This window comes from Triticum urartu, chromosome 1, assembly GCF_003073215.2.
Source record: "Triticum urartu cultivar G1812 chromosome 1, Tu2.1, whole genome shotgun sequence".
NCBI classification, from domain to species: Eukaryota; Viridiplantae; Streptophyta; class Magnoliopsida; order Poales; family Poaceae; genus Triticum; species Triticum urartu.
In genome coordinates, this window is record NC_053022.1 from 568,138,680 (window position 1) to 568,151,071 (window position 12,392).

Consider the following 12,392-nt stretch of genomic DNA (forward strand, 5'->3'; position numbering starts at 1 on the left):
TGAATTGATTCGATTGCAGTCAGATCGAATCCAATCCAATCCTAGTACTCACTAAGCACAAACCCTAAACTACATATACGGAATACATGTCTACATTGAATCGATAAATTGGAGCTATTGTGTATCGCTCTAGGTTGTGACTGTTGCATGATGAATAGCATCCATATAAATATCCATCGCTGATCCAATACCTATGCTTTGCTCATATTGTCTTTGCTAAGTTAGTACTATTGCTGGTGTTGTTACAATTACTACAAAACTGGTATTGTCACTGCTACCGTTACTATTGCTACTATTACTGCTACTACCAAAGTATCATACTACAGTGTTACTAAACACTTTGTTATAGAGAAATAACTTTCCAGGTGCGGTTGAATTAACAACTCAACTGTTCAGGCTCATAAATATTCTTTGGCTTCCCTTATGTCGAATCAATAAATTTGGATGAAATACTACCCTCGAAGACGGTTGCGATCCCCTATACTTGTGGGGCATCAAGACTATTTTCTGGCGCATTTGCCGGGAAGCATAGCTCTATTTATTGAGTTCATTTGGGAGTTAAATATCTGTTGTGCACTATGATTGCGTCTCATAAGGATAGTAGCATTGCTTACAATAAGAGGAATAACCACATCCTGGGTGGTATCCATAGATATTTGGAGGAGAAAATCTAGCTCTCCTAGACAGTTCATGAGCTACTTGATTTCTTTCTCAATTACACTGATTATAGATGACATGAGTAAAGTCAAGCAACAGAAAATAATAGTCATCAAAGATAGCAGAAACTACTTAAGAAGAGCAACCATCGATTAGGGCAGCAACAACCTCCACACTATCAGAGTTGACCTCGATCTTATTACATCTAATTGTACGTGACAGGTTAAGTGTCAAACTGAGTCCCACGTGTTTGTTGGGTTTGAGGTTCCTAACGTAGCCTCCAACTTATGGCTGAACTAGTGTTATACTCCTTCAAAAGATTTCTAAGAAAAATATCCCGTTGCAACGTGCAGAGTATCGACTAGTGTTACAAATTCCCCGTGACATATCTGAATTGCACAATGTATAATCCTTGCCGTATAGAAATGGGCTTTGATGTACCAGGAAAAGCTAGTTATAAAGAATTTAGAAAAACTATAAATAATTTGATTCCAACATCCAAAACAAATTCAGAACAACAAAAATTTGTACCTGTCAGTTTGAAAAAGAACGTGTGTGCCCATTGGCTAGCTCCATGCATGCCTCGCTAATTAAGGCCAAACCGAAGCTACAGACATACAGTACTATGTACATAAACAGAGTGACCGAGTTAACGATGAACATGCTCATAACTCATCACGGCATCGGGAAGAACACCGGCATGCACCTGCATGCCACCGTACTCGGACGACCGGTGTGCCACCACCGAGGCGTCGGTACTGGGCAGTGCGTACATGCGCCCATAGACGTCGGTACCGGCCGGGAAAAATCCATGATGTTGATGCTGGAGCACGTCGAGTGAGTAGACAGTGTCGACACCAGTGGCCATTAGCATGCGCGAGCCACGGTGGGTGGCGATGGGGCTCGGGTGCGCGTGGCGACCCTCGTAAGTGGTGACGACCGTGGACGGGTCCTGCTGTGACCGCTCCACCAGCTTCTTCACCCCGCACTGCGCCGCCGTGCACCGGTAGTAGCTCCTGCGCACATGCATTGCTACTATCAGTAAATTGTCCTGTCCGGTATATATATAGCTGTCTGACCGTGCAGGATGCATATACATATACATATTTGTTCAGTCTGATGCTACCTAGATTGCTTAACTGCTACTACTTATTCCCTTCGTTTCATAAGTGTCAAGAACGCTCTTATATCATGAAACAGAAGGAGTATATATCGTGTTTTTTTAGATCGGTGAACACGATATTTGATGAACGCACCGGGCAGATGTTACACATGTTGCGGTTGATTTTGCGCGCTGTGCAATCTTCCCTGTAGAATTCACGTAGGTAATCATTCCAGACAAGACCGTGTTGCTCAAACTTAAAAAGATGCTTGCACAACGAAAAGTACAAGTATATGATCTTGACGGTTACTGCAATATATACCAAACGAGGAATGTGTGCGAGAAATAAGAAAAGATGTGCATGTCCATGGTTGTACCTTGGGAAGGAGCTGTTCTTGACTGCCTTCTGGCCGTACTTGCGCCAGCGATAGCCGTCGTCGAGGTGGTCGACCGCACTCTTGGTTGCGAATGCCACACGGGACCCACGCGGCTTCTTCTCCCTCTTCCCCTCCTTCATCTTCTTCTTCTCGCTCCTGGATCAGTCAGTGGATCAGCACAATGAGGAACGTCCTTGGTGATTCTTAATCATGTGTACATGAGTAGATGATTTTGTTTGGTAACTAATCACTAGGATATAACTGACTAAGAACAAAGTAGGACTTCATTTCTGACATAAAATCCTCTCTTTTTATTGGTCAGTAATGATTATTGCATCCTCGCAAAAAAAGTATTAATTATTGCATCATTAAGCAAGCGGGGGACAAGAGCTGGAGTTGTGCAATCTCCTATGGAGGCTATTTCATAGTTTGTTCTTTCATGAGGAGGTGTTCCAAGGAGGGGTCCGAGTGCTGCTGAACGAGGTTGGGATGCTCGCTCGGCATATGAAGCCAGCAGCTGCTGAACTGGGTGTGGGACACATCGCTGGTGGTTGATCTTTCCTTTCTCCCTGTCGCACTATTTTGGGTGTGGGTTATGTGATCCCTTGGTTAGCGTTGATCTTCATGTCAAGACTTGGATAATGTCACCCGCACAAAAAAAGACTTGGATAATGTCATCTGCTGCTGATTTAACTTTTCACGATTGGGCGTTTTGTTATAGTACTTTCTGTTGCCTGGTTTTTGTCCCGTAACGAGTGTTTCGATATTGGGCACTCGTGGCGGGTTTCCTTGTAATGCATCAACTCGCTTCCCTCTATTTCCCTCATCCTTGTCTTGCTTGCAAGTCTCTGGCGAACTTTGTATTTCGGTTAAGCAATTAATGAAAACGGGATGCCCAGTTGCAAAAAAAAAAAGGACAAGAACTGGATGCTCATCCGCCATCCAAGCACAAGCAGGAGCTCTCCATCTGAGCTAGCTCATGCACTACAAATTTTCCTTCTCTGTTATGATGATCAAAGATAGTGCGAGGAAAATCATAAGCTAGGTGATAACAATCAGCGACAGCAACACCCATCGATCGTCCACCATTATTCAGAGTCTCACTTAAGAAGAGCTAACAACTTTAGCCAAAAAAAAGAACAACATGGAACTAAACAAGAGGGTTGCCTGGATATAGCTATCAAATGCCGTGTTGCTCAATCATTGCAAGTTGATATGCATTGAGCGGCCGGTTCTTCCTTTGCTACCCAGGGAACTGATAGGATAAGTTTTGTTTGTTTGGAATGGCAGGTAGGTGGGAAGTTGACGGATGGCGAACCCTAAATCCCATTGTTCACATCTCACCTCACGCGATGATGCCATGTGCAGCATGATCTTCACGTTCAGAGCAGGGTTTTGGGTACCACCCGGTATTCGCGTTTCCCAGTACCCTACAAGAAATCAACTTCCCATGCAAAAAAATGGACGAAATTTGTTCGGATTCAAAATTCATCAAAAAAAAATCGCTTGAAATTTACTTAGAATTTTGCGGTAACCGTGGTATCCGAGTTTCTCGGTGACCCACCAGATAAAAAGTGCAACTTGGTACTTGGTAGCCAAAACCTTGGTTTAGAGCGGCGGAGAGTATCAATGGAGAGTTGTAGTCTTGTAGACCGATATCGATCTGGGAAGAACACATACTTTTTTGTTTTTGCGTTGATGGGAAGAACACATACTACCAGTGGATGGACCTACACTTGTTCCCTCTAATCGACAAAGCATATGCACGCATATAATTAATGGTCGATCGACGGACAAGAAATCCAGCAACATCGAGCTGGATTTAATTAGCACACGGATGCATCGAGATCGAATCCATCCTGATAAAATGGCTCACGTACCTGCAGCTGCCATGATCGGCCGATCCATCCTCGTCCCCCTCCTCCGGCGATGGACTGCCTCTCTTGCACCCGTGGGACTCGGCCCCCGTCGCCTCGCCGGACGTCGACGAGTTGGGCGTGACTGGAGTCGCTGCCTCGCCGATCACATCTCCCGGCGCCGGGAAGTACGGAGGCGCGTCCAGGTGCCTGGCGAGCTCCGCGGGGTCGAGGAGCCCCTGCAGGTAGTCGGTGATGCTGGAGTAGGTCGACGGGATGACACCACCATCGTCCCCACCGGCACACGCCGAATGACTCTGGAAGAAGACGTTGTTCCCCAGTACGTCGCCGCCGTCGGCGGCATGCCGATGGTTGCCGTAGAGCTGACCGGCGCCGTGGTCTTCTCCGCCTGCTGCTGCTGATCCGGACATGGAGTGGTGCACGCGAGGTTTGGGAGCTGGTGAGATGGAGGCCAAGCGTTGAATGGGAGACGAAGGGAAAGGCCGGCGGGCGTTGAACTGAGGCGCAGTAGCCGTCTTTGCCCCTTTGGGGAGGTGCAAGCAAGCAAGATACGACTATGACCTTCACCTTTGGGACGAAACTTGTGTGCTTGCACGCGCGTGGTATTAAAGTATACTTCTCGTAGCTGGTAGTACGTGCTTGAATTAGCCTAACCGTTGATGAGCATAGGGAGGGAGGATGATCGATCCCCATCCTGCCTCGAGATATTATCATGTGTACACGCGTCTCCAGCTGCGCGTTTTATTCATTTTCCATGCGAAATGTGAATGCTTTCCGGGCTGTACACGAGTACACTCCCTGTGCGTACACGTTGATGGGGTTGGTAGGCGTTGCCGCGTTGGGGTTGGTTGGCAATTTGTTTTTTCTTCGAGGATCTTATATGTATATGATATAGGCGTAAATGCATCGGCGGTGCTTGAACTTGTTGTGTTTCACTTTGCTGCTCTTGGAGTAACTCGAACCAATTCTCTAAAAAGATTTAGAAGAGTAAAATTTTACTTTTTGTTCTCTAACCGAAACCTAACCGATCCCTTATAAAGGTTAGAGAGGAGGAAAAAATTTACTCCATAGCCTCACCAAGGAGTAAATGTACTCAACCGTGTCTAGCTGAAGTAAGATTTTTTTTCGTGTGAAGGCCCCCTCGTGGCCGCCTGGCGACGCGCGTGAAGCCCCCAGGTTGCTTTGGGCCTCGGTGGCAACATCGCTGGCGACCTTGGCGGCAACCTTTTGTGTTTGGGCGACGAGTGGGCGGTCCACGGCCGGAGCAATTTATCTTCCACCTCCCCCATCGGAATTCACGGTCCGAGTACTTCGACTCTGACTTGCGCCGCGACCCAGATGGTGCGATGTCTTGGACAGGCAGGACCGCGCGTGCAACGACACTGTGGAGCACATGGGCTCTTGATCCGTCAGGGTCGTCCGCGGAGCCAAAGGCCGCTTTCTAGCAAAGATGAAGTTGAGCAAGCTGGAGAACCGCATGTCGGGGATGCCGGCCTAATGCAGTGGCGGTCGTCGGCTTCTTTTTCCTCGCCATCTTCTCTGGAGTAGGGTGGCTCGCGGCCAAGGTGGGCTTGTAGTAGTAGCAATGCAGAGCGGCCTCTTGCTGCTTCTTGGCCGCAACTACGGCCCTTGCTGTTGTTGCTGTATAGGCATTATCCGCCGACGCCAATCGTCGCCATCATGCTTCTTGCCTTGGGGCATCCAAGGAATCACATATCGCATGGAGCGGCATGGACGAGGAGGACATCAAGCGGCGTGACAATGATGATGTAGGGGAGGTAACGATGGGCGGGCGTGTAATTTGTTGCCGGGACGGGCAACGTGTGGGTCATTAGAACGGGCGCGGCGTTTGTGTGGGTGGTCGCCCCGACGGTGATCGACAACACCAATGGCGGTGACAGCGCACGTGACCCACTGCGACAGGCATGTCCGACGTGTTCTCTGTTGTTACCGGTGTGGTCGCTGCTCGGTGCATAGTAAGTGTTTGACGAAATGTATAGGCCAAATCAGTTAGAAACAGCTATTTTTTAGAGAAGCAAAAGTACTTTCTTTAAAGGATACTCGGCTCGTATACTACTCTTAAGTTTTTAAGTTTTAGTGGATCAGTTAGAGTTTCTCTTGGTTGCGGAATATCAAAAGAAAAAACTGGTGCAAAACTTGGCTCCGAGTACTCCTCAAAGTGAACATGCGTGGCAAGCTAAAACACCACTGGTGCATTTATCTCTATATCATATCAAACTCGAACTTGTCGCAAAGGCAAAATCTAGTTTCCTCAACAACAAAAAAGAGAGTGGGGTGTCATCCTGTTGGCTTGGCTCGCTCGGTGCGAGCAAGCCCACCCGAATTCGAGTCCGGAGGTGACCTGAGTGCTTAGAGATTTTCTTCTATAAAAATACACCTCCAAGGACTAGTCCGGGATGGTCCTGTATTTTTTCAACAACAAAAAAAAAATTGCCGCAAAAAAAACTAGTTTCCTCAACAACAAAAAAAGTTTCCAAATGTTTCGGTTTTTTTTGAACATTTCATGCTTTGGTTAGCACCATTGCGATCGAGCCGTGTGTGCCACGCTACGCATGGCCATCGATTCCAGCCGGCCCGCTGCCCCCTCTCTGTCAGCGGTCCAAGTCTCCGGACGCACGCACGCACGCCCGCCCGTGACAAATGCGCACACGACCACACCGCTGGCCGTCAAGTAGGTACTAATTTTAGAACAAAGTTGGCTCAACTATTTTAAAGCAGGGGGAGTACATATGTGTGCGTGGAGGTGAAGCCACCAGTGGAGTCGTCGGTGGCCTCATTGGTGGCACGTGCTCATAATGAGGTAGGACCGTCGGTGCGTATGAACTGAGGCGTGCGGCTGTACATATGTGCGGCCGCCGCGATAAGACGAGCGCGACGTGCACGGAGGCCGGCGGAGGCGACGACGTGCGTCCGGCGTGGCACCGGAGTAGTTCGTAGGAGTACGTAGGTCTAGCCAGGGTCGATGGATGGAAGCCGGAGTAGTTCGTAGGAGCACGTACGTACGTGGTGGTGGGCGGCGCTCTATGCTCCATCGGTGTCTGTCCCGTGATCCGCTCGATCATATCTTATCTACGTCTTTCAGTCGTGCGCGCACGCCTTCTGCACCGATTCCTTCGTGCCAAAGAAAAGAGTTCTCGTACCGTGGGCTGGGCGGTGCGGTCCGGTGCACGGAATGCTGCAACGTTATGGGCGTGCGCCATATGAGAGTAGTATTCTAAATCAGCCTTGCTAAGTCCCGGTCAACTGGGACTTCAATAAGCCTCAGTCGATATTATATCCGTGAGATCTTATTTAAGATCATGCAATTTTTTTAGATTTTTTTCTCTTACATGTTATGCGCTTGACTGAGATCCAAGTCTCGGTCTACTGAGACCTAGCCACACCCATTCTAAATATAGACATTTCAATTCTTTTCAAAAAGTCAAACACTTTTTTATCTGTAGTATGGTAGGAGACCATCGCCGGACCTGGGCATTGCTGTCGATTCTTTTCAATCTCACCATCACCAATTTTGCTTCACGGTCACGATTCTATCTCCCCTGGCGCTCCATCGTCCTGTCCACCGACCCAGGTCAACATCATAGGTGCGCCATCTCGTCATTAGGGGGTCAATCCCTAATGCTTCCGCACGGATGGCATGCTACCTTAAAAAGTTAAAATTGATAATTTCAATATTCATGTTCGAACCGCATAAACATGCACTATCTAATCTGGTGGTCTCACGCAGCTGCCCCGCATCGGGCCAAGAGCACCTCCCAATCTTGCCGACCAGCAGCACGCACCGCATGCGCACGCTCTGGATCTGCCGCCACCATCTTCCGCGGCCCCATCTTCAGGAGCGACCAACACATTCATCTTGCGGGGCCGTACTGCTGTCGACGCCGCCACGGTGTCAGACAACACTACCTCCTTGCGCACGTCCATCATCGCGCATCTGACGTCGAGACCCCGCCGCGCCACGCCGCCGAGACCCGCCATTGTTGCTGCGGTAAGTGCCACACCACTCCACCTTCTGACCCCACAAGCGCTTACTCCAAGACGATGCCCCGGGAGGAAGAACGACGTTGCGCGCCGCCATCGTCGGATCCAGAAACTCCAGATCTTGGGTTTCCCCTAGAGTAGCCCGAGCGAGGAGACGAGAACTACAAGATGATGCCTTCATCAGGGTACCAACGCAAAGACGATGCCATCGTCTGCCATGACCAAGGTCGGCTCAGTTTTCAACGGTAGTCGCGCCTCCGCATCCTCGCCGCCGGCAGCCACCGGCGGGTCAGATTAGGACGGACCCGGCCCAGACAAACATGACGCAACAACACCTCCATAGCCAAGACCTCCATATGCAGGGATGGGGGAGATGCCATCCCAGCCCATCGCGACACGTCACCAACGCCGCCACCCGCCACGAGGAAGGTTACTGGCCGCGGTTGAAGGAGCACCGAGCCGCGTACCGGGTCGAACCACCCCCGCCAGATCAATTCGCCGTTGTGGACTGTGGTGGGGACCAAACGCGCGAGGGAAGACCGGGGCATCCGCACGAGAATCTGACGTGGCCGCGCCCTAGAGCCATGACGGGAAAGGCCCCGCCGCCGCCGTCATCCACCGCCAGCCTTTGCCTAACGGCGATCAGGCGGCAGCGAGGAGATTAGGAGAAATGTGAGATGTGGATCGGATATATAAAAATACGCTCTGAACTATACTTCATCCTAACACCACTTTACTACTTACGGTGCCATATAGCAACAAAAATATGTCTCACCGAGTACGTCTGTGGTTGGCTTAGGGCGACCCCAGCAGCTCGCAGTTCCATTGGATGTGACTTTTTGATCAGCGGAAGGTTCCTGTGCCCGTACGGGCAGAAAGCAAAACTAAAATAGAGACTATCAATTAGCGGGATATATATCATAATCATCAGACAGTTGAGAACCCGGTGTATGGTCCGGTTGTACTGCCCTGAACTACTATATTTTATGTTTCCTGATTATACTATTACAACGCAATTGATAAAATTTCAAACTATTTCCCCAAAGATAAAAACGGCTCTGCTAAGTTCTAACATAATCCGGTGACCTAAAGTTGGACATCACTTGGCTTGCAATTGTATTTGTAAAATGTTACTACATCCGAACCTGCATGTTATGTATGTAGTGACGACGGGATGATAATATACTATAAATGGTAGTATTAATGTAAATGCGCAGGAAGTTGATCGATTTAACATTTTATAAGAAACTTATAATTTATCGGTATATAAAAAGAATGACACTTAAAGCATTCACTTCCAGCCATTTCCATAACACACCTAAAAACTCTCTTGAGACGGTGGAGATTCGGGAAGATTAGGAACAGCGATGATTACGCTCCTCACAACATGTCGCGTGGACACCCAACTCAAGCTTCCCTCCACATGTTTTTGTCCATGAACGCCCTTGCCACTCACCTCCACGCTGAATGTCTTCTTCTCCCCGGCCTTCGAGAACACCAGCTTGTCCGGGGTGACGCGTACTGTGAGTGACTTGGGCATGTCCAACTTCGCAATGTATGTCGATGATGACGGCCCGACGTTCGTCACCGTCCGATTCACCATGAAGGCACTCGGCTTCAATGGCACGGTTATAGTTGGGTAGTTGAGCTCAACATCTCTGACCTTGGGTAGCTTTGCGCAGGTCAAGCTCTTGTTACGCACGATGGTCGTCAGGCCTCTATCACCGAGGAGCCAGCAGATGTAGCCAGCATAGTCGGTGACACCCAGGTCATACACCAAGCCAGGGTCAGCGGCTCTTGTTGGATTCACATGGCCTGCACCCATCGCGTACGCGTCCGCTTTCCCGTGCTTCTCGTCCAGGACCGAGCCACCAGTGCTATTAACAACGTACGCAGTCGTCATCATGGCCGACTTGACGGCTGCCGGGGACCAATGAGGATGCAAGCTCTTGATAAGCGCTGCAACACCACTGATGTGTGGCGCTGCCATCGATGTGCCGGATAATATGTTGAAAGGGCCTATTTTGGACTCCGTCCATGGACATGCAGCGAGGATGTTCAGCCCCGGCGCCAATATGTCCGGTTTGAGCACGCCGGGGAAATGCTTGCTTGGACCTCGAGAAGAGAACGATGCCACTACAGGGGCCGGACGATAACCAAGGAATGTCTTGTGGTACGAGAAGCCAGCGCGTGCCCATCTGCTTGACGATGCCGCGTAAGCTCTGAGGACGGCGCCGTCGCGCGCGCTCATTTGCACCACACCGGAGTTGTCATCATCAAGAGAAACCGTGTATCCATCGGATGCCTTGTTGACTAGCACTACACCGGCCGCGCCGTCTTGCAGTATGGAATCGACAAGCCAAGGAGCCTCTGAGTCACAAACCACGATCTTCTGGGCGACAACATGGTTAACCATGTACGTAGTTACAGTCCCGCTCTGCCTCGGAGTAGAGGAGCGGATACATCTTTGACATCGGCTTTGCCACCTGGTTAAGCGCTTCACCGTGAAGGCTCATGCCCTTGCCGAGATTGACGCCAACATCAAAACTTCGATCCACCGAGCCGGCAGCAACTGTGAGCAACCATGGTGCATCGTTTTTAATTGAATGTGGCTCGGGTCCTTCATTACCACCACTGCAAACCACAACAATACCCTTTGACATGGCACTGAATAAGCCGATGGTGATGGGGTCCTTATCGAACTTGACATCGAGTCCAATGGAGATTGAGAGCACGTCCACCCCATCCTTGATTGCTGCGTCGAGGCCAGCTAATATGTCGGAATCATAACATCCCACAATATTGCACACCGTGTACATGGCGATATGGGCACCGGGAGCAATCCCAGATGCGGTGCCCGCTGCCATGCCATGATATGAGGCATCGATGATGAAGTTACCGGCCGCCGTGGATGAGGTGTGTGTGCCATGCCCATCTTCATCGTTAGTGTCTTCGTGTTTAACGAATGACTTGGCACCGATGAGCTTGTTGTTGCATCGGGTCGCCTTGCACGAACCCTTCCACCTTGCCGGGGGTGACGGAATGCCGTGATCACCGAATGAAGAGTGCTTCGCATAGATGCCAGTATCAAGCAACCCAATAATGACCCCCTTTCCGTAGCTAGCGTCCCTCCAAAACCCGGTGCCGTTCCTCAACCCAAGGAACTTTGGTGTGTGTGTGGTCATGAGGTACCGTGTTTTCTCCTTGAATGCCCGCACGAACCCCGGTTTCTTGGCAACTGCATCAAGCTCCCCATCAGTGAGCATTGTGGCGAAGCCGCTAAACACCTTGGTGTAAGAGTGCACAAGACGTGCCTTGCCCGAGTCGCCATCACGCGAACTGGGCAAAAAAGACTCATACCAATGGTAGTACATGTCTTCATCGGCATTAAAGGGTGGTGGCTCAACGAGCACGATGTAAGTGTGGTAGGCAGAGGTATCGGTAGCACCCTGTTGTACCCTTACAGGAGCTTGTTTAAGATAGCATAGTATGGGTGTAGGAAAGAAGATTGCAATCAAGAGAAGTGATACTAAGATGTTGGCTAATGATGCCATTGTACAATACCTAGTCGAGGAAGAAGATGATGGTGATTCTTTTAGACACTCGGTGCTCTCAATTTATACACATCCCACCAATGGTATGTCATGATATTTTTTCTAACAAATAAATGAGATATGTGATCTTGCCATATCTTGTTTTAAGATTAATTACATGAAACAATATATGCATTTTGGTTTCTTTGATGCTCAGGCTGGTCGTAATGGTAGTATCGTAACTAGTATCATACATGTCAACTAGGCAATTTTGATGAGGTGGCATAGCATTAAATGAAGAAAGAGAAGGTGCAGTATCATATCATGATACCGTATCATAATAAATGATATGCTAGTTTATATCATGCATGACAATAAATATAGTACTACATGATACTAATATATAATACTATGCATTAGGGAGGTAGATCATACACTAGTATCATATGCATGATACTAGTATATGATACTCTCCATTACAACCAGCCTCATAGTGAGAAGAAATCTCCAGATATTAATGTGGCGTATTTGCAAAATGTGTGTGTGTGTGCGCGCGCGCACGCGCGCTATTAATGTGCGTGCTGAGATGAATTCTAGAAACAATTAATGTGCATATCGGGCTAGTATGCATTAGTATTTGCAAATTTGTTAGATCCATACACTCGGTTTGTATAATCTTTCTAAATAACTTTCAACATATTGTGCCATTAATTCTATATTCTTTTTAAAAGTGTGTCAATAATTTCAGATGCAAAAATATCGCAATGGTTGCCTCTGCAATCAAGAGAAGCGATACTAAGAGGTCGGTCAAGGATGCCATTATACAACACCTTGGCGAGGAACA

The 12,392-nt window shown here is 48.8% G+C and overlaps 1 protein-coding gene and 1 pseudogene across 1 annotated transcript; both read right to left on the reverse strand.

Moving 5' to 3' along the window:
* Positions 1-1,093: 1,093 nt before the first annotated feature.
* LOC125539945 (WRKY transcription factor 71-like) lies at positions 1,094-4,608 on the reverse strand. Its single transcript, XM_048703499.1, has 3 exons — positions 4,017-4,608; positions 2,137-2,292; positions 1,094-1,673 (listed from the first exon to the last, which is right to left on the reverse strand). Exons 1-3 carry the CDS (start codon positions 4,421-4,423, stop codon positions 1,307-1,309), a joined length of 930 nt encoding a protein of 309 aa, XP_048559456.1. The 5' UTR covers positions 4,424-4,608; the 3' UTR covers positions 1,094-1,306.
* A 4,725-nt stretch (positions 4,609-9,333) lies between these two features.
* Positions 9,334-11,389, reverse strand: LOC125533201 (annotated as a pseudogene).
* Positions 11,390-12,392: the final 1,003 nt, after the last annotated feature.